General features: G+C 37.6%; 1 protein-coding gene across 4 annotated transcripts in view; it reads left to right on the forward strand.

Moving 5' to 3' along the window:
* The window catches only part of ARID4B (AT-rich interaction domain 4B), a 95,701-nt gene that overhangs the window by 52,719 nt on the left and 20,146 nt on the right, over positions 1-22,836 (forward strand). For 2 of the 4 annotated variants that reach the window (XM_068938981.1, XM_068938982.1), the window contains exons 11-17: positions 271-416; positions 5,894-5,966; positions 7,054-7,148; positions 8,243-8,340; positions 9,574-9,841; positions 10,788-10,960; positions 20,504-20,752. In XM_068938981.1, coding sequence (XP_068795082.1) covers positions 271-416; positions 5,894-5,966; positions 7,054-7,148; positions 8,243-8,340; positions 9,574-9,841; positions 10,788-10,960; positions 20,504-20,752 — 1,102 coding nt within the window. The remainder of the gene's footprint in view (positions 1-270; positions 417-5,893; positions 5,967-7,053; positions 7,149-8,242; positions 8,341-9,573; positions 9,842-10,787; positions 10,961-20,503; positions 20,753-22,836) is intronic. The other 2 variants (XM_068938983.1, XM_068938984.1) reach the window with 2 other exon arrangements.

The raw sequence follows: 22,836 nt of genomic DNA on the forward strand, positions 1-22,836 counted from the left end.
GAAGATGCTTAGTTTTGTCTGTAGACACTAACATAGTAATAATCCCTGAATAATTCGTTGTGCAGTACAGAGAAGACCAAGCTCATTTGGCTGGGTAAAGCAAATAAGTAAGGGCAGCTCAGGGTTGTTACTGAAGTTCCTTAAATCTGGAGGTGGAATGGTTAATTAGCAGTCTTTACTTTTCTTCCACCTCAACTACTTTTTTGATTAGAAGATTGGGCAAACTGATTCTTCCTGCAATGTTAACAAATGCTGGTGGTCCTTTTACAGCTTTTGACCAAGCCCTTGAATTCCGTAAAAACAGAACTGTTCCTAGTAACTGGAAAACAGAACTGAAAGAAGACAGTTCCAGCAGTGAAGCTGAAGAGGAGGAAGAAGACGAAAAAGAAAAAGAGGATAACAGCAGTGAAGAAGAGGCAAGTTAGCAAACAGCACAGATGCACAGCTGGTTATAAGTTAGCAAGACTAATGTCTAATTAGGTCTCCGTAGAAACATTTTTGTCTCTTAGCTTTAAAAATCTTTGCATAAAGATGATATTTGTTAACATGAGCTTATCGTTATGAAAATTTACCATCTTCAAGTGCACTAAGTAAAAAATAGTTGGTCAGAAGGCTGAGTTGGTGGGAATTAATGGAAGATAGAAATGAAAACTCAAAGGTGGATCCCATTTTAAAATCTTACTCATACTCATCCTAATACAGCAGCAGAAGGTGTTGCAGCCTCTCCTGGGGGCTGAGCAGGGTGCAGAAGGGTAGAGATTGGTGTGTGTTATCACATGCATATTTCTGTTTTAATTTAGGAGAATAAAGAGCCCTTTAGTTTTCTATATTTCTGACTGGAACTTGCCTGCTAGCCGGTAAAGGATTGAGTATCTTCTAATTGTGAAGATCTGTGTGGTTAGAAAATATGTAAGCTGTCCCTAATAAAGGATATACAGTGCTTAAAGCAATTTTGACAGTTTTAAAACAAACTGCTCTTTCTTTGAAAACATCAGCAGTTATGTCTGGCAACTTTATGCAAGTCTAGAGTGGCCTTTTCTTGCATGCAATGTTTCAGTATTGGAGGGCAAAGGGGATTTTTCGTTGTTCTAGAACATCAGGTTTGTTATGGGGACGCTAATTTCTCGGCTATAATGTCAATCACGACCTAGATGGAGTTTCCAGTGTGGGTCACCCTCCCTCTAAATAAACAGGTGACTCCCTTTCTGTGGTAATTATTGCTGCTGGTCAGTGCTTTGTAGTGTTCAGAAAGGTGCAGTTTCCCTTCCTGGTTTATCTTACATCTGCTGTATTGCATGGTATTAACAGTGTTGATTTATTTTCCCCTTTGTGGCTGTGGAGTGAGTTCTGTGCACGCTAAACTCATGCATGCTACTGTAAATAAATTTAACGTCTGTGTGAGGACTTATTTTTCTCTTGGCCAAAGAGGTGTTACCCTCCCCTGCGTACCTGTGGCTTATCACAGATTCCAAGCCACAGGGAAATTTTCTGCCTTTTGCATGGGAGCTCCATGTGAGGAAGCAGCTCTAAGCTGTTACTGACCTGCATTCTTGACATCTTTGAGAAATAAACTGAACTAGACTAGCATGGCCCTGCTGTTCTCTCTTCCTGCCTCAGGCCTCTGTCACCCTCTCCTCCTTCCCCTTTTCTCCCCACCCTTTCCCACTCCCAAATTGCTATGACAGGCCTACGGCTGTAGGTCCCCTTGTAAAATAGAAATTGCAGGTAGCTTGCACTGTTTCTTTTTTTTTCCCCCTTTGCTTCCTGCTTTTAACTGCAGAAAATCGAGTTTACTGTGTGTGTGTTTTTTTTTTTTTTTTTAGGGGTGAAAAGGGAAAAGTGAGAATCTTTGAAACCTTTAAGTATTTACCAAGAAGTAAGAGTTGTTGCACCTCTTTTATCCTCTGTTGAAGCGTGTTTCACCATGTTCTCTCTCTCCGTCTGTCCTGGTGTAAAGAAGCAGAAGAGTTTTCAGTCAAGGCATGAGCCCATGCACTTCTCTTCCACCTTCTCTTCTCTTTTCTTCAGCCACCAGGCTGAACTGGTTTGGGCCTTAAATGGTTGTTACGATCTTTTTCTGAACCCATCCTTCCTGGAAGCTGCAGTTCCCTGCCATTCAAGAAGATAGCGTACCATCTTTTATTTATTCTCTTCTATGTTTGTTTTAAGGTTTGTTGGGAGGCTGCACAGGTGTGAGATAACTTTGCCATCCCTCTGTGCTCACGAGTTTATTCTGCCTGTTCTTTAAGCTCACAGGACATTAACCATCTCTAATCAAAAGCTGCATAGCCGAGTCTGCAATGTTTTGGACCCAAGGGGTATTTCCTTTGGCTCGACACAGTTCTTAAAGTTGCAGAGCAGGTCATGTCCAGCCAAGGGCATGATGAGTATGGGTAGGTTTGTACCTATGCAGGCTGACGTACGGTCTTTGTTACAGTTCTCACTAGTTCTCTTAGGTGAAAAATTTAGTCTTCATCCATAGCGTTTGTAAATACTTGGCCTTGTACCCTTTGTCTTTGGCGAAAGAGTTTCAGCACCTTCTCTCCGTAGCTTCTCCCAGCTGCCTGTGATGACCTTCTGTCTTTCTGTGTGCTAGACATGAAGATTTCATCTCAGTCAAATCTTTTGGGATTTACTGTGACATCTCTTGTGATAATTGCCCCTCCAGTATCTAATGTTCTGTCCCCTGCTGAGCTAGGAGGCTTTTAAAATGGAGGCAAAATCATAATTTTATTTCATTTTTTTGAGTGATCAAGATCAGGCGTGCCTTCTCTACCCTCACCTTCTTTGGTGAGCATTCTGTTCTGCCACGTCTTTTCTTTTTTAGTAAATTGCGTCCATAACCTCCTTGCTATCAGCAGCCTCCCTTCTTAAAAAGGACCTGTAGGCCTGTTCCTGCGACCTCGTTATGCACCTCCAGATTGTTGTAGCTCTTTCCAGGGCATGAACAATTCTCACTGGTTGCCATAAGGGCATCCATGTGGTCCTGGCCCCTGTGAATCAGGACAAAAAATGAACAGCTCTTACATACATCACCTCAGTTTTCATACGTAGATGCTCTCACAGACACTGACATGTAAATCCTCTATACTTATCTCCTGAAGAGGTTCTGCCTTTCCTATTTCTACCTGGTGATGGCCAAACATAGAGGGATAGACAAAGACCCTTTTTTTATTTTTATTTTTTTATTTTTATTTTTTAGAAAGTGTTGGGTTATAATACTGTGTGAATTTTCATGGCATGTTGCTTGTTTTCTAGGTTTCATTATCAGGCAGGTTTGCCCATTTCTTTTATTTTTGCGACATGGACAGACGCATTAGTAGCTGCAGAGTGACCTTACTAGCATTGCATTGCTTAACTTAGAAATAAGCCAAGATGGTAGAGTATGACATGCTTCCTTCAGACTATCACCTAGGAAACCTTATCATCTAACTTCCCTGATTATTTAGGAGATTCTTGAAGGAGCTGGGAATTATTAACTGATGTTATCATAGCATAGCCTGCACTGGGTTTGCAGAGATTCTGAGAAAGTAAAAATGCTTTTCAGTGGCGCACAGGGACTTAAAATTGATCTTTAGCGCAGTTTCTTAGAAAGTTGATGTGGTTTCCATTGGGGAAAATTAATAAAGAATGTCCAGTTGCCATTCTGGCACCTCTGTGGATTATCACATTTGAGATTCTTGTAATCTACTCTTCAGGCATTGCATCCTTCAGTGAACGAAGGGCAGCAATCCAGTCTCTTTATTACCTCTATTTTAGTCTCTCATATATTTAAAAGACACGTTACTTTTTGTGCTTTGTTGGATTTTCTGAGATTCAGCTGAACGCTATCTTTCCCATCCCCTAAATGCTGTGTTGAGACCATTTTGTTATGGCAAGTGTTGTTTTGTTTGTGAGCAATGTGAAAAACCCAAGTAGGTGTTCTTTCGCTGTCCGCCATGATCCAGGGCATGCTTGGAAGAATCCTTTCCAAGTACCTGTCATATGAAATATTAGAAGCAGCAGCTTTTGCTAAATTCTGGACCTTTGCACTGTGTATAGCAAAATCCTCCTCCTTCTTTCAGTATGACAGTGAAATAGCTTTCTCTGTTAATTTAATTGTTCTATATATGTATCATTCTAGTCAAGCCATTTGGTCTGCGTGGCCTCAGTCAAATTTTTTGACAAGCTGAATCGTCTGCTTACTAGCAGTTTCCTTTACCTTCTTCGCCTATTAAATATGAAGTTTCTTAACTAGGCATTTCTCTGCACTATATGCAGTGCTGCAGCAACACTCCTCGATGCCAGTGAAGGATATTGTTTGTTTATTTTCCTTCCTCCTGCATGAGGATGTATTCAGTACAGAGAACTGCAGTTCTCGCCTCAGCTTGTCGTTCTTGCCTGTTGAAGTAGGTTGCTCCATGTTTTGCTGCAGCTATACTAGGTATCAGGTAGATGCTCTTCATTTAATTTCCCTCACAGAGACCTTCCTCTTGCATTGCCTTGCAATGGCTCTGACTTTGGAGTATTTTCATTGTATTTCTGTTACTAATTACAGCTAAATGAGAATTGTTTCAGCATATTGGAAACAGTTGTTCTCCGATTTTTTTCCCTGTTTGCTCTGACGTGTCGTCTAAATGCATTTAATGGAGGGAGAAGTGTAGAATAAGAAAAAAACTACTTGTAATAGTTATAGCCTTCCTTGATCTTATTTTCAGCTATCTGTCTCTTCGTTAAGTAGCTTCAACAGACGCTGGAATCTTTCTGTTGTCTTTAATGATTATATTTTATTTCTACTGTTTTTTTTGTTTTTTTTTTTCCAACTGTCTTGGTGTAACTTTGGCAGTATGTTTTCTACTTGCTTCTAGGTAGGTAGAGCTTTAATATTTAGTGCAAGACAACTGTCATAGGGTGGAAAAGATGAGCACAGTATGAAGATGCACCCAAGTTTTTACTGTAGATTAACTGAATAACTTTTATATTTTTAGAAGCTTTACAGGTAGTTAGCATTAAAAAAGCATGCAGAAAATTAATGAATTTGTCAGCATATCGTTTTTAAACAGCTTAGTCACTGGAATTTTTAGAAATTCTGATTATCCTAGAAAAAAATGGTGATAGTATCAAAATGATAATGTTAATCACTACTGGTAGAGAGGCAAGTGTCATTTCCTAAAGAAAATTATAAGGTATTATAAAATAACCATAGTGTTTTGCCATGAAACTCTGCTGTTTATTATTCTAAGTAAATCTGATACAAAGGCTTATTAGTGTAATGAACTGAACATATAAAATATCTGTTGTTATTTCAGTCCTGGGACTGATCCTGCTCATCTGGCATTCAGCTAGTACCTCATGGCAGTATGCATGCAGTGTCAGGCTGTGGTTTGTCAGCACTGTGGATTAGAACTCCTACCAGGAGAAAAAAAAAAAAAAAAAAAAAAAGTGCAAGCACAATTTTATCTTCCACTTCATGCCTGAAAGTGACATATTGCAACCAGGCATTAAGGAATTGCTTAATTACGGGAGAATTAGATTTGAGATCTAATATAATCTCTTGACCATTAAAACAGATGTCTCCTACCTAGACTACTTTCTGCCGAAGTAGATAAAGTTGAGAATGCATCTTGATTTACGACGTTCCTTATGACGCTTCAGTGATCGGTTGAAAATCCAATTTCAGCTGTGTCTTTACATTTATTGTTTTATATATTAAGAAAGACTTTTTGTGGCTTTTAAAACTTGATTCCATGTGGCATAACGCTAAGACCACATGTCTTAGTATAGCATTTTGTCACTATCTTCAGTAAAACAAACTTCCACATTTGAACGTAAGCGAATCACTACAGTGCTTTAATGAAACCATGTGACTCATAATGGTAAGTGATACTTTTCTTGTGTGCATTACTTAAAACAGGAGGAAATAGAGCCTTTTCCGGAAGAGAGAGAGAACTTTCTTCAGCAATTGTACAAGTTTATGGAAGACAGAGGTAGGTATTGTGATCTTTGACTTGTAGTAGTTGACGGTAAATGCATTACATAGCAATGCTCTAAGGTTTGAGTCTGTAATCTACTAGTGCTTTGCAGTTCCGTTTTGGAAACAGTGAGATTGTATTCCTTACTTCTGGCTTCCCCGTTATTTAGAAGACGGTAGTCTGTCACTTTTTTCTTCCCTCCTATTCCCAGGCAGTATTTGGTGCAGATAAAATAGTTATTTATTCCTGATGTCAGAGATAAATGGATAGTATCTCATTATAAGCTACTATATTTTCTACTGTATACTTGTGATTATATAATCAAGCATTTAATATCTTCAATCATACTAATATGTATATACTCAATAGCTTTAAGCTACCTAAAGAAACGCTTTTTAGGATCGCATAAAAATGCGTCTACTTCACACTTGTTTTATTTTGTGAATCCTAATCATTTAGATGCTTGTATTTTATGGATAAGGTTGAAAATTTTTTTTTTTTTTAAAAAACAAATGCCATTTAATACAGTAAATCTTTACCAAATTCTTATACGTTCCAAGAAAAGTACAATTTTTTTGGAGGCGTGGTGAGGTATTTCTATGATATTAGAACCTTCTTAGTTACATGTGAAGTTGAGCTGAGGAACTCTGCTTTCCTTACCAGAGATAATAGGGTAGCTACTGCTAGTACACGAGCATAGAAAGTTGCAGCTCTTTGAAGCATTATGGGATTTATTCCTTGCGAGATATTTTTTGATTGTAGTGAAAGGACTGCACTGGCGCTATTACATGTAGTAGTTCCATTGGCTAAAACAAAGGTATGTATGATATGTGGCAAGAAAAGCTGGGTCATTTGTGCATATACAGTAATAAAAGGCAGAATGCATATGTATGAATTAAATTACTGGACTGTAGGGGAAGGTGGGTAACAAGTGAGTTACTTTCTTCTCTCCATAAAAGGAAATAAGCAGAGGCATGAAGTGATCAGTGGATGGGGTTTACAATACTATATTTTTAGTAGTGTAGAATAGTGTATGACGTGGATTTCATGTTATTCTGAAAAAGAGACTTCAAAATATTTCAGTAAATGTCTTTGTTCACAGGGACTCCTATTAATAAACGACCTGTACTAGGATACAGAAATTTGAATCTCTTCAAATTATTTAGACTTGTACACAAGCTTGGAGGATTTGATAATGTAAGTATTGGTGTGCAAAGTATTCCAGATTCACGGACTCTGAGGATGCAGTTTCTTCTGGTTTAAGTAATGATAAACAAGACCTATACAGGAGCATTACACATCTGAAAATTTAATCTTACAGTTGTCTGAGTCTCCTTGTAGCTCTTAAAAAGACATATATTTTAACAGGAGCCAGGAAGTAGTTATAATCTAAAGAAATTACGCATCTACTCAAGTGTACTTAATTATTGCCACATAAAATCAGCGAGCATATTTTTTACGAGATTTCAACAAATACCTGTCTGATAAAACTCTCCTCTCAGACAGTGAGAAAGCTCACAACTTACCTTTGAGATTTTATTAAGGTTTCTGTGAGGAGCTTAGTTCCTATTTGTTCTGGGCGATACATAGAAGAGTGTGCTGGCTAGGATTAGTGGAATTGTTCTTGGAGCAGTAATTGAAATACTTGGAATTCTTGGCCAAGCAGATTGCATTTACTGCTTTGGACTTCTTTCCGTAAAGGCAGCCTGTCAGCCTGTTGAGAGGGGTACTTGTGAGGTGTCATCTTTCTGATATCCAGGAGAGGATCTTGTGCTTGAGTATTGCAGCACATCCTCTTTACCTTCACAGATAGTTACAAATGCGCCTGTTGTACTGCCTACGAAACTTTGACACCAAGGGACATATTAAAGATATAATGGAAGAACAGTGTTTGCTGTATCTAGTGCAGTACTGCCAGGACTGAGTGCTGCTAATGCTTTGAAGCAATTTTTTTCTTTTAAATTAAAATTCCAGCTCTGGTAATTAAAGATTATTTTAAATATGAAACAAAAATGAGGTACTGATTTTTGTTTTTGATATTATTTGCTTTGCTTTAGTACCACCTGGGTAGGAGGGCCTGCTGTGGCTTACTGAAATAGAAAAACGCTAACTTAAAGATAGTTAAAGTAGACTGCAGTTTGCATTACAGCAAAATACTGTATGATAGTAATTTTATAGATCAGAGGAAATGAATTATAATTATCTTCCAAAGCTATAAATGTTGTTGACTTAGTTTTTTGTGCGTCAGTGAGTTAACTTGGCAGACCTGCTGTAATTTTCTTCCTTAACAGATTGAAAGCGGAGCAGTGTGGAAGCAAGTTTATCAGGATCTTGGAATCCCTGTGTTGAATTCAGCTGCAGGGTACAATGTTAAATGTGCATATAAAAAGTAAGTAAAAAAGCTATGGCGTTTTTGCTAAAACAGCACTAGTTTTACTAGTTCTGTTCACTGGAAGTGATTTTTGTGGTGATGGCAACATACATAAAATCCGTACTTTTTGGTAAAATGCGATTTTTGTAAACCCTAAGCGTATTGCTCATGTCTCGCTTCTTCTCTTAGTGTGTTCTTTCTTGAAAGAAACTTGGCTTATCGCTGTAAAAGGTTTGGTATCTTTGGGCAGTATTATTTGTTTTAGTGTCTTTAAAATATCTATATATTTTGTGTACTTTTGCCTCCCTTTTAAGTCCTCTCTTTTAAGGGAGGGGGGATAAGAAGTGCAAAGTACAAACACCTAGCAATAAAGTGAAATATACAATTTCTTATTAGCTGTTGGATAGTGTCGGATATCAGCTGCTGGTCCATGAAGTCCAGAAACAAAAAGGAAAAAATATCCAGCATTTTGTTTCAATTGTTGTTTTCCTTTGCTAAATGTTTAGGCTTGGTGTTAGTGATGTTTTAAAAGCTTTCAGAAATCAAATGTGAATTGAAAGCTTTCCGGATGTTCTATTTTCTTCGTTGCTAGAATGATTTGATTTGTCAGTCTCTATGCCGTACAAGTGTATTATCACTAGAGTAGAGGACAGAGGATTATGCCATCCTCACTTGCAGCCAAGCAAGAAGTGCTCTATGCTGTAAAGTCACTATATATTGCAGATTGGTGTATTTCACGTTCTCTGCATCCATTGAATGTTATTGATTTTGAAATTGTTGGTCGGCTAGTTTCAAGTCAAACCACCATCATTCATTATGATTTCTGACTGAAGTAAGTTATACAGGCGTTGCAACATGAATCCTGTGTCAAAATTAATAATAAAAAAAAAATCTAATAGGCTTCTTTTTTAGGAAGCTTGGAAAAATGCCAGTTTGTAAATACAAACTCATTTTTAAGTTGATTTGATAGTTTATTCAGAGTTAGAGGCACTTGAGATTTATTTATTCACAGGCCACATAAATTGAATTTTATTTTTCTTGTGCTTTTTTCTTTATAAATTATTTCCTTTCTTTCCCCTGGTTTTCTTGAAAAATCTTCTGCGTTTTTTGCATTTCTGTAATACTGCTTAATAACAAAAGATATTTTTTCACATCTCAGTACAGAAAAATAAAGCAAAACAACTTATAAATAGTGAAATATTTTTGTTACAGTTAAGATTATTTTACAGAATACATTTTTTCTTCTTTCAGATATCTCTATGGCTTTGAAGAATATTGTACATCGGCCAGTATTGAGTTTCAGATGGCATTGCCGGAGAAAGTGACAGGCAAGCCTTGTAAAGACTGTGAAAAAGAAAAAGAAATGAAGATGCGTGAAGATCCAGAGCAGGATGTAAAAGAAATCAAAGCGGATAAGGAGGAGCACAAGCAGGAAGAAGTAGCGATAGTACAAGAAGAAGAAAAAAAGCTGTCTGAGAATGATGATGAATGTAAAGAAAATGATAAGCCCACCATTCTGGTAAAATATTTTAACGTTCATGTTATATCCCTTTGATAAATCCAGGTAGTGTGTTGACAATGCTGACATTGTGTTGAGATTAAAATCTCTGTAATGGTTTTAAAACAGCTCAAAACCTGCAATAATACTAATATAGAACAACACATTTGAGCTAGATTTATCTCTAGGTGCCTGTTTTGGAGATCATAATGTCGAAATGTCTGACTTGTGAGGAAGCAGCTGCAATGTTCCACCTGCTTGGGGGCTCCCAGGTCAAATGCAGATCAACTAGTGTACTGCTTTATGCTGATCTGGGTAATGCATGCTCCCAGCTACCTACAGTGCTGTGATGCTTTTATTTTGCACCTAGCCTCACTTTTAAGCCTTCGTAAATCTGGCTTTTACTTTTTCACTCCTGGTGAAACCAGTGAGGTTCCACAAAGATCTGGGGCGTGTGCTGCAGACAGTGGACTAACGTAGCTCATAGTAATCCAGAGAGACAGCGTTGTGCAGGCTTAGCATTTTGGTCTGGAATCAACTGTTTGCGTCCGCGTGCAGCCCTGCTGTAGTGCTCCCATGTGTAAGAGGCAGCCAGCCCTGGTCTATTTGCTGGTACTAACTCTGGGATGAATACCGGCTGGACAAGTGCTGCATCCTAGGTGCAAATGTGCCCTGTGAAGTGTTCATTTTAGGGATTGCATTGCAGGTCAGATCCGAGAGCTGCATGCCTATGTCGTCATGACAAAACTACCAAGGAGAGTAGCTGTGGCTTTGTTTGAAGTCTGTTATGTTTCGGTTGAGGTTTTCAAAATTAAAAACAATAAGGGGAGGTGCTATCCTTTCAGAAAGAGCCGTAAATTTTTAATTTTTGCTGATAATAAGTTCAGTGTGGTATGTCTGCATTCTCTTAAATCCTTTATTTAATCTTGTAAGTTAAAAGAATGTTGTTTTTATTTATTTATTTTAGGGAAACAAAAAAAATTTGCCAGAAACTGTGTATACTCAGCCTGATCAAGAAAAGGACTTAAATGTTATCAAAACCGAAGATGAAACCAAACTGGAAGATAAAGAGGAAGAAAAGGTTAAAGAACCGGAAAATCCTACCAGAAATGCAGAGGCTGAAGAAAAAGAAAAATCAGGGTAAGATACTTTGTTTATAATCAGTTAAGGCATCTGATGTGTGTTCATTAAATTTTACTCTCTTGTCATTTGAATTTCTAATCAAGCATCCCTGTGATGAATTAGACTTATATCTTCAGGTGACTTCATCTGGTTTAAAGGGGGGGGGGGGAGGAAGTGCAACTATTACTAGTAGTCTGTCTACTTAATTTCACCACAAGGGTATGGCAAACTTGCCGTTTCCAGCTTTTGCTGTTGGGCGCAGGTATGTGGTACAACACGGGAACAGATAGAAACAGTAACAGATTCCAGTAACAGCTTTGCCATTGAGTGAGAATGGTTTTCACAGGAGAGGCCAGTACAGTCCTTCAGACAGGAAGTTTTAGAAAAAGGAGATCGAGGTAGTTGGGATGCTCAGGGCCATGTAATCAATCAATGGATGAAGTGTGTGCAAGTGATCCTTTATTTCATTTATGAAACAGGCAGGTTTTCATGTTTCAGCACAAAAAAAGTAAAAATGTGTGGGTTTGGGCAAACACGCAAAAAATGCGAAGCTTAAAAAGGAACTGATAATTCTTACTAATTGCCAACTTGTTAACAACTCATAATTAGGAGACCTGTAGAGTATGATTTTTAAGCGGGTAAATGAACAAGAGCACAAAAATGGCCATTATGGGTCAGATCAAAGGTCTTTCTTAACCCAGTGTCTTGTCTCCAATGGAAGACAGGAGCAGATACTGTTAAGAGAGACTATTATAGTAGGGAAAGCAGATGGTGACACTTCCTTATACTTTCACAGCAACCTGTGTTTTGGGGATTTCCTTTTGTATTTAATACCAGCTGTTGCCTGACCACTAATTCCCTTGTCCATTGCACTGATCTTTGCTACTTAGACTGGTGACTTTTAATCCTCTGGCTGAATGAATATCATTAACTTTTGTTGCTTATTATGTCCTTTTAAAAAAAAAAAAAAAAAGTAACCAGAAGTCTTGCTTTGGTATATTGATTTCTGAGTTCATTTATAAGAGTTTTCTGTTGTTGATTTTATTAAGGATTTTGATTTCAGTATAATAGATTCTGCAAGGATCCTTCTGTAAATGTTTCTATCTTCCTATACATTTCCAGTGAGATCCAACTGGAAATTCCTGTAACTCAGAAATGTAGAATACAGGAAGAATTGGGTTTATTTGAACTCTATAGAAGAGCAGGGTTTTTTTGTGTATGTGTTGTCATTTGTATCCTGTGTGAATATTTGAAATAGCAGTTGCCAAAATTTGTTACGTATGCCATTTTTAAGATGAACTAAACGATTTGAAGTAATGGATTTGCTGAACTTTCAAGATTATTAAAGACTAGTATTACAGTGCTACATCTGAAACATCTCATTTAAGTAGGTGGAAATCTTTGCACTGCTTAGAAAATATCAGTTTTCTAATTTCTCCAAATTGCGTATTTGTATATGTCTGCACTAGTGGTGTTTTCTGTATCTATTTATGCACTTGGAAAGTAGGGCAGCTTAAAACTTGTCATGCTACAACAGAAAAAGATACTTAAAATTACAAGCTATATCTACTTTTCAGTAGTCGTTTATTGAATTTTTTGGTCTTGAGTCATGTCCATTTGGGTTATTTATGACATTATAATACTTGGGTTTTTCTTGCATTTTCACCTTTATAAAATCATTTTTTCCTGGAATTTTTTGATTTTTCTTTCCTTTAAGTTTTCCCTGATTCATATGATTGTATTTCAGTAAATTCTTTTCTCGCTCCTTCACTTTTCTCGCCCAATAAAAATGCTTCTAACTAGTATTTTGCTATAGTGAATCATGAAAGATTATAACATATTCTTTAGATAGAAAGGAAAGCATAGTTCTAAAAATAGATTTGGATGATGTTGTGTTCATTGTTGGGAATATGCTTTCAACGAATAATTTAAACTTGTAATAGTTACCAGTCTCTCATCATTTCTAAGCAGTAGTACAGCATCATATTAGCATGATTTCTTCTGCTATTTTCTCCTAGAGATTGATAGAAGTGTATCTTGTACTTCCTATGCTTCAAGAGTTTAAAAAAAAAGAAATTAGAAGTAAAGAAAATTGTATGGTTTTGCAGAAGGTGGGGGAGTAAGATGTTGACATCTTAAATGCTAAACCGTGATTTTAGTATTTATACCCTAGAAGGATTTTGTGAGCCTGCTGTGCTAGTGGGATGTTGCACTAGAGAGAGTTACAGTGGTGTGTGGGCTCTTTTCTTTCTTTTCTTTCTTTTTTTTCCCCCTCCTCTTTGCTTTCTGTTGAACAGAATAGAAACAGCAAAGATTATGCAAAGGGAAAAATGCTGAGGTTGGAGCCCTTAAACCAAAATAAAAAATGAAAGATACTGGTTTTTGGTTTGTTTTTGGTGAGTAAGTTTCCACACACAAAAAGCAAGTCATCAAAATAGATCACACTTAGACTGAATTTTTATGAGTGTACTTACAATGCATTTCTGAACTCTCTTAAACATATGGCCTGGCTGTCTTTCACAATTACCAACCAATTGCTAACCAAATTGCCAAACAAAGTCCGGTATTATGCTCAAATCTTATATAAGGCAAACTAGTAGAGTTTGCCATTTGAACTTATATCTGTAGGACTTGGAGTGTCTTCATGCAACTTCTCTGTGTGCAGACACAGGGAGCCAAGAGGACAGGAAGCCTTCTGAGTTTCTTCTTGCTGAGTTTCTGTTCAATGTGCTGGATTTAATTCCCAGCTTGCAGATCTCAGGAAGTTCTGCAGGAAGCTGGGGTTCCTTCTCTTTCCCGCCCCCCCCCCCCCCACACACACACACGGTTTTGTTTCCCTGTGCAATTCAGTGTCTCTCAACCCTTTCAGATAGTGCATCACTACGGCTTTATTCCTGTGATCCCTTCTGCGCAGTATTTAACAATATAATAAGATGAGGACAAAGAGGCTGAATATTGTTCTCTCCCTTCCTTGTCCAGAGTCTGTTTCTTATCTACTTATGTATCTGTGAATAGCCTGTGCAAGCATTGAGAATAGAGCTGCAAAGGCAGCTTACTACTTATTGTGTATATACTTTCCTTATTTTTCTCTGGTTAGTGGAAGATATACGTGCTATGTGCCGTTTGGTGCACTTTCTAGTTTTAAAAATAGTGAGAAAGGGCCATTTTACTGGCCGGTTGCTTATTTGGAGGGCTTTAAGAGACATCTTTTTATAATATATTCTGTTGATTAAATTCTCTTGATAATTCTTTTCGTGATATATTATTTCCCTCTTGTCCTTTTCAGAGAGGCGTTTGCAAAAAATGACTTTGGAAACTTGTCCTTTTCCCTATAACCTACTCCTAACCGAACGATAAATAAGGTTTACGAAGGGCTATGAAATCCTTCTTGTTCTGAAGTTCCTGATAAATTTGCACCTTGGAAGGAACGTTGTTCAAATGTAGCATTACACAGTTGATGCGGTCTTCCTCTGCAGCATCTGACATTAACGACGATTGTAACTATTCAAGACTTGAGTCAAAAACAACATAGTGAAAACTAACAGCAGTGCTTTTCTGTACAGTGAGCAGTTTAGGTGGTTGAACATGTCCCCAAGAGATTGAGGCCAGAAGCCTAATGGGGTTTCAAAAAAGATTTTCAAAAAAGTTGATTTTCTTAGCTGTATTAAAAAAAAAAAAAAAAAGAGAGAGTAAGAGAACCTTTGAAAATGTTACAATAGAAGCAGTTTTTGAACTGAAGTGCATGTTAATTGCTGGTTAACCAATATTAGTAAGAATTTTTTTCAGCTAGTTAATTTAACTCTAGGGTAGATGGGATTTTTTGTTGTTTGTTGTGTTTTTGGGGTTTTTTTTTTTTTGAGGAAAACAGGCAACATCCTTTGACGCAGTCTTAGTTACAGTGCAGAAAGACTGCAAAAGGCTTTGTTCTTGCATTTGCCTTGTTTTGACTGAGGTTTTGACAGCCTCTCCTGAAGTGAAGATTTTAAGGCATCTCTGGGTGGGTCCTTATATTGCTCTTTCTCACTGTACAGTCGTTTTCCGTACTCAACAAATGGAATTCTTGAACTGTCCACTTTGTGAACGTATCAAAAAAATACATAAGCAAGTGTTTTAATACGTTCTTTCAGGAGTGTAAACACTTCTGGTCATCCCATACTGCCGTGTTTAGGTCTTGACTGGATGGCCCTCTGGGAATTGGTACTATCTTATTGTGACAGTATGAGAAGGAGAAAGCGCTAAATCTTTTTGACTAATAGTCCTCAATGGAGATGAACAAAGGAAAAAATGTTAATCTTTGATCTCTGTTATATGCATTACTGTGTGCAATAAAAGTATTTTTCCCCTGTTAAAGGGGAAGAGCTGGGAATAATAAAAGCAGGAACTGAGAGGTAAGTTAGGATGGGCATTGTTACATGATAAAGTTTTTCCTGGGGTTTTACTGACTACCTGCTATGCCTGTGCTGGTGAGGGCTTTTGTTTGTACAAAAGTTACAAATTTTCTGGAAAAACTCGATAGGTATTTTCTGAAAGCAACTTACAACAAGATTATGTGATAGTCAGAAGCTCCATTTCACGTACAGGAGATAACAGATTGTTAGAGGCAATGTTTTCTTTAGTTCCTTATCTGTCACATTGGTATCTCACAAAGCTGTGCGGTAGTGAATCTGAAATTGTAGCAGGAAGGTTCAAATGTTCTGGAGAGGGGGAAATTAGAGACAGATAGCATGTCTTTTAGCTTCTGGATCTGTCTTAACTATATATAGAGATAACTTTCTGCAGTCTGATTTTAGGTTTGTGTAGCACTGATTGTTTAGCTTGGGAGGAGGGAGAGAAGTGCATTTTGTTTGCTGCACAGTTTGTATGAACATCTGTTTTGCATCTGAAACTGTTGATATGTATGCAAAGAGGATGCATTCATAAGTAGTATACTTAAGTGGTTTCATCCACAGAACATATCTCTGTGCTTTTCTTAGTTGTGATATATGCTGTGCTTGTGCATTTCTGCTGCCTTTGTGTTGAAAAGAAAGAAGTTTGTGTATAGTCCCATTTTCAGATACTATGTTTAATTATGTGATTTTTTTTTTCTTTTAGAATAGAGCATATACAGGAAATGTATTGATTGCTTTTGATGCTGCAATAAAGTGCTAATGAAAGAGTAACAATGTGGCAATGTAAATGTACCGGTGCTGTATACCAGGGCCTCAAGTTATTATTAACCATGATAGCTGTCACTGAGACTTACATGCCTGAGCAAGCCCTTAAATGTTCAGCAGATAGTAGATATTTTCAAGCTGACTGTGAATCAATGCCATAAAAATGAATAGCGCCATACTCCTCAGCCAAACTTCTGAACCATCCCATACCCGTTTGAAGAATGTTTCAAAATATTTCAAACTCATGACTGAACGATTAGGAGCAATAACGTGAGCTCCTTTCATTTGTCTCCTTCGTAGCAGTAGAGGAAAACCTTTTATACAGTGCATGCGCTTACATGGTTAAAGTCTGTTGTGCTATTTGCCGTTCTCAGTTGTGGCTCGGAAGTTAGTGCCTTCCCCTTTCCTCAGAATGATGGACCGCAACCATGCATTCAGTCAGATTTTCTGTGGATATAGGCAGAAGTCCTTGGGCCAACAACGTGCAACTTTCTTTTGCAACTTTTGAGGGAAAACAAATACTGTGGGTGTGTGTTTGTTTTTAATTTATCTAGTGTCAAGGCATAACATCAGGTCTTAGTGACCTCTTTGTTTAACAACTCCAGGGATTAGTGGCCTCTTCGTGGTTTAGAAAATACCTGCTGCTTAATACAGCTGTGATTAATAAAGCCAGAGGATGAGGGAGACCCAAAATTTGTCGAGTCTGTATCCTGTGAAATAGAGGTTAAATAATATTTGAGGAAGGGGGGAAAAAAAGAGGGACAAGCAAAAATAGAAGTTAACTGCTGTACTTGAAGTGTCAATTACTTTGGAATTTATTTCTGCTAGTAGTTTAATTAGCTGTAATGACTTAATTGAACCAATAATTGAAACAGTCTTGCTTCCTCAAGTTTTAGAATAACCCTTGAAAAATTATCTTGCATTTGGCAACTCACCTACTGTGTGTGTGACAGCTTGGTTTGTTAGGGGAAGCATTTTATAGTACGTTTGGGTTTACTGCAAAACAGGGATCCTAGGAGGCAGACTTAATGATCTGAATTGCCCCCCCCCCCCCCCCCCCCCCCCCCCCGTCTCGTAGGCTGCACCTGGGATTTGTGACAACACTGGGGCTGGTGCCAGAGATTGTGGGTTGAAATAAGTGTGCGTTATACTGTAGTTCCTTTAGTGGTGTAACAGCATGCACTATTTAGTTTATTAATATTTGTTTGGTGATATACTTGACCAACAAACCCATAATATAGTTATCTGCCATATGTATATTTTGAACACTTTAAGTATTTTAAACCTTTTAACTATTTTACACTGGTCTTTGAATTTAATGATATACAATGTTTGTATGATCTCAAGACTTTAATAGTTTTGCTTTGTTATTAACAAATGTTTTTGAGTTCTAACTCGTTCATTGCCTCCTTCCAAAGATGTACGCTTTCGTTCTGTGGGACATGGGGGTGGGGGTGTTCTTTAGCCTGTGATTGTAATTGAAAATGCTACCAAGTCCTTCTCATAAGCTTTCTGGTACTTCTTCATTTCTGGAACACGGTTACACCTGTATTTTTGTCTCTTACACAATACGCATGCACATTTGCTGCTGTCTTGTTTCATTAGTTGCTGCCTGCGTCGTTCAAGTTGTTGCAGCTTTGTGGCAAAAACTGCTTGGGATGTTTGGTTGGTTTGTTTTCGGGGGTTTTGGTTTTTTGTTTCTTTGGGTTTTTTGTTTTTGTTTTTTTACAATTACTTTCTGCTACCAAGGTACTACTTTCCTTTTCTTATGGGATTTTGACTGCAGCGTTACAAGAAATATGGCGTTCATGTGCATACATATGTGGTCGAATGAGATTATTACCGTGCATGCTGGATGGCTAACAGTCACAATTCTCTTGCAAACTTCCGTTTCATGGCAGTCATGGCTTCTTCATCTGCATGGCCAGGTTTGAGCTTTTTATGGCCTTGTAAAAGAGAGATCCTTTCTTCTTTGCAACCATTGGAACGTGTTTTTCTGTTTCAAGAGCTATGTGAGCGCAACAGTGTTTTTCTGCTCCCCAAATAACGAATGTTCTTCGCTTTTTGTTTGATTTCTTAGAATCTCCAGCCTATGATCGCTAACCGAGTCACTCCTCAAAATTTTTTTTTTTAATTGCAACCATCTTTGCTTCCATTTTGCTTCCTGACATTTCCCTTCACCTATGTACAGTCCGCTCTCTACATATCTACTTGACCATCCAACTTACTCAACTTCACAATGAGAATTTCACGCGTCCCTTCCAGAGAGGTCCTACTATTGTCCTGGAGTCTTTGTAGAAAATCTCTTGAGACACCAAGAAGGTCATAGTGTATGCATGGTGAGAGGCTCCAAACTTGAACCTCCAAATAGCCACTGGCACCATAATTGGCAGACTTCGGAAAAGCCTATATCTCCTTTAAAGGCAGCCCTTTCTTCTTTACAGACATCATTCAAGGATTCTGCCACTAATTCATGAATTTTTTTTTTTTTTTCTCACCAAGTTTGGTCCATTACGTTTTTGAGAAATCTTCACAATAATGGGAAATCACAAGCTCATCTTGTTCTCAGAGCAGTGGTGGCTCTTGCTCCTGATGCTGTCTGATTTCTTTTTAGCTTTTGAATGACGATAGCTGTGGAGTTGAAATCAGCTAGGATTTTTCATTTAGTGTGCAGCAGAGTGTATAACTTAAGAGCGTTTTAATTACTGAATGATACATGTTGTGTTTGTTGTGGAATTCTGTTCAGGAATTTTTCGGCTGAGTGTTTGGGGAGTTTTATTAGTGATATCTTTGGGAAATGGATTTTGCCATATAGTGTGTAGTGGAGATGAAATGAGCTTGCAAAGCTCGTTCATTTGTATTTGAGTTTAACTCTGGTAGTCTTAATTTCAGTAGCAAAGTAGCCCATTGAAAGTATATTATATAATCTATTTAAAATCTTGGCCTTACAGAAGTGTCTAGTCCGTGCAGCATAGAACTTAAGATGTATTTTGTATTATTTAGATGAATTAAGACACCAGCACTGGGAAGTTCAGTATTTGTCTCATGGTGTATGCATATAAAGGGCAACATCAATTGCTGAAGTAATTTCATTAAGTCAGTGTGGTTGTGCTAGGGTTGAATTTTAGCTCATTGTTTTGAATTCTCTTTTGGCAGCTAATTAGATAGTAATATTGGAATTTTATTTCTACTAAGAAGCCTTTGAATAATTAAAGTGGTGTTTGATCACTTCGTAGGGAGAAAGTAGCTTGGTCTGAATGAGTGCTTTCTATGTAAGTTTTCACGGAAAGATTTAGATTATTAAATACAAACGTAGGTGTTTGCTTAAATTTGGGTATGATTTGGACCTAGAGCAACAGTTATCTGTTCTTACCCAGTTTGTAATGCAGCCAAGTGTATCTTTTCCAAGTCTCAGGTTTTAAATTATTAGTGGCCTGTGGTTATTGTGAGTTTAGTAAGCAGTCCTAATCTGTTCTGAGTTGCATAGAGTGGGTTTTAGAAGGGTGTGAGGACCAATAGTAATGTACTGTAAAGCTATTTAAGATTAAAAGGTAGTTCTCCCCCCACCTGTAACTTTTACCATTTTGTCTGCCTCTTTAAACACACTGGAGATGATTTTTTTCAGAACTGCTGAGCAGCCCGCAGCTGCCACTGACTGAGGTCAGCAAGACTCGTGGGTGCTTAATGCTTCTGAAAATTGTTCCAAATGTCTGAAGATGCATTCAGAATTAGCTTATTTTGAAAACAGTCAACACCTGCTTGTGTATTTATACAATAACTAAATGCATCTTTGATTTATATTTAGAAGACTTTTAGCATAATTGGCAAGAAATGGCAAGGTCATAAATTAGTACTGACATTGCTTGATTTTTTTTTTTTTTTTTTAAACAGTCTTGCATAGGGTATTTTTGCCTAAAATCTGCTTTTAGCTGCAGTTACCTCAAAGTGTTGAGATAGAGACAATTGATTATAAAAGAGCATGGATCTTTTGGGGAAGCAAGTTTCAAGAAGCATTTGTAAAACTTGTATGTCAAAAAATGGAATGTATGAAACTTTCTCTATATTGAGAAGGATGAATTTGAACTGGAGAAATGGTATTTAAGCAAAGGGACTGCATGAAGGATCATATAAAGATGAGTTTGAACAACAGCTGCTCGTACAGATTCTGATGGAATTTTTTTTTTTTTTAAAGCCAAGTCACTTTTGCACCTTACAGTCACTGGATTTTGTGTATATTGCTATATCCTATTTTGCTGATGATATTCGCGCATAGGCAGTTTCACATATTTGGAGCCTGCTGTTTCCCAGTCTCTAATGCATCCACAATATTTATCAATATATGTGGTTTGGAACTGAAAAGCTTATGAAGTATCTCATATTAACTCTACAATTTTTTAAACCTTTCAAGAGATGACACGAATAAGGAAGAAGATGAAGATGAAGAAGAAGCAGAGGAGGAGGAAGAGGAGGAGGAGGAGGAAGAAGACAACAATAACAATGAGGAAGAAGAGTTTGAATGCTATCCACCAGGCATGAAAGTCCAAGTGCGGTATGGAAGAGGGAAAAATCAAAAAATGTATGAAGCTAGTATTAAAGATTCTGACATCGAAGGTGGAGAAGTCCTTTACTTGGTGCACTACTGTGGATGGAATGTGAGGTAACTTGAGTTTTAGCTAGTGATTACTTCTTGAATTACTTCTAAAATACACAAGTGTATTTTAAAAACTAAATGAATATAGAGTTCTGGAGTCCTAAGCTTTCAGTATTAATGTTCTGTGAAGGTCATTATCATTGTACTGTATGAAACTATTTAGATTTTTAACCTATATAAATGCAGTACTCTAGTTGCATAGAAAATCATCTTAAAATGACTTATCCAAAGCAGTCTTCCTTTGTTCTCGATCCTATTTTTAGATCTCTCCATACAACAAGTGGCAGCCCACTCTTTGATAAAGTCCCCCTCTGGCTCTCTTAAGCCAATTTTATCTCATACAATATTTGAATAGTTTGCTAAACTGAATCTATATGCACACTCTTCTTGGGACAACAGAGTACAGTAGCAGTTTGGCATTTACCAAGAGAAGTATGAGGGAGACATCAGTTTTGGGGGGGGGGGAGTTGTTTTTTTATTTGGTTTTATTTTGTTTTTTTTTTTTCTTGTTGGACAGCCACACTTAAAAACAAGCAAACAAAATCTTCACCCTCAGACTTCCTCAAGGTTCTTCAGGGCAGATTGGTGTGCAGCAAGTAGTTACATTTCATTCAGATCGGATTCTTTTTTAAAATCCGCCCCCATCCCGCCCTGAGCTGTCTCAGGCTTCCAAACAAGACTCTCTTTAGTCCAGCAGCTTCTTATGCTATTCTTAATGTATTTAGGAATATATGCTCTAAAATGTCTTTAGTATAGCATTAGTAGACATATGTTGAAGTATTAATATATTTTGGCCACTTATGACCTATAGAAAACTTGAAGGAACTTGAAAAACCATAAAGGACACTAAAGCTTCTGAGTGACTTTTAAGCCAATTACTAAGTGTGTTGCCCCCGCCCTTGCCTTTTTTCTTTCTTTCCCCCAGTTTCAGTGCATCTCTGCTCATTGTTCTCAGCTGTCATCTTTTGAACTTTGTGTTATTACTGAGTTTGTACATTTCTTTTTTTTTTTTTTTAAAAAAAAAAAAAGGGGCGAATCTCCTTTTTTCTCCTGGAAAATCTGAGGCTCTTTAGGACCTTCATCATCTGGACTTTGATTACCATCCTACCTCTGACCAAGAGGGCAGGACAAGTCCTTATTCAGTGCTAGCAAGATCGACTGGCAGAGATCACAGTTGCAAAAACCATGATGCTTCTCTCCCTCCCTTGAATACACCACTTGCATCTAGGTCTTCTGATTTCCAGGACCACCTAAGCCACTGCTGAGGAATAACATCTCGGTATTGATGGTTTTGATATCAATCTCGTGCGGAATTTAAATATATTGATCTATAGAGAGATGATTTTTCACGTACACTGTCTTCTGGCAACCTTTTTAAGCATAGTGGGCTGTGAAGTCTGGGCCTTAAGATGTCGGGATGCTAGGGGAGATGCAGCCCACTCTAGGTAGGACTGGGAATGTGGCATGTATCTTGGTCCTTGCCAGGGAAGGCTTGCTTGCCTTAGGTGCATAGGTTGATTTAAAAACTTGCACCTTGCTTGTGGATGATCACTGTGTATAATTCAAAGAGGTTTCTTGCTTTTAATCTCTTGTTTTGGAATTCATATGTAAACCTAGTTATTTTCAAGTTAATATTATTAAATATATGCTATGAAATGAGAGGATCAGAGTTTTTTTTGCGCAGTATCAATTCTTAGAAGAGCTGAGAAGTCAAAAGAGAGCCTTCATCTTGGAGATCCAAGCATCCTCATTGTTAAGGGAGAAATCAAGATTGTGTTCCCCCCCGCCCCATATTTTAAATATGCAGATAGATATTAGAAATACTGCTTTTTTGGGAGTAGGATATGTTTGATTTTACTAAAAATGCCTTTTTTTTTTTCCTTTCCTTAAGCTTGCGTTCATTTGAGAGGTGGAGGGAATTGTTTGGTCTTTCTGGCATCAGGACTTGTGTTTATATTCTTACCCGAGGTGCGAAAGGAGCCCTCTGAAAGGTGCTAGCAGACAAGGATTCTTCACCAAAAAAAAAGCTATCAGTGGTTGAGATTTAGCTTTGGAAATCATTTGGACTGTGCTAGATGTGGCCAATTTAT

This window comes from Struthio camelus, chromosome 3 (assembly GCF_040807025.1).
Source record: "Struthio camelus isolate bStrCam1 chromosome 3, bStrCam1.hap1, whole genome shotgun sequence".
NCBI lineage: Eukaryota > Metazoa > Chordata > Aves > Struthioniformes > Struthionidae > Struthio > Struthio camelus.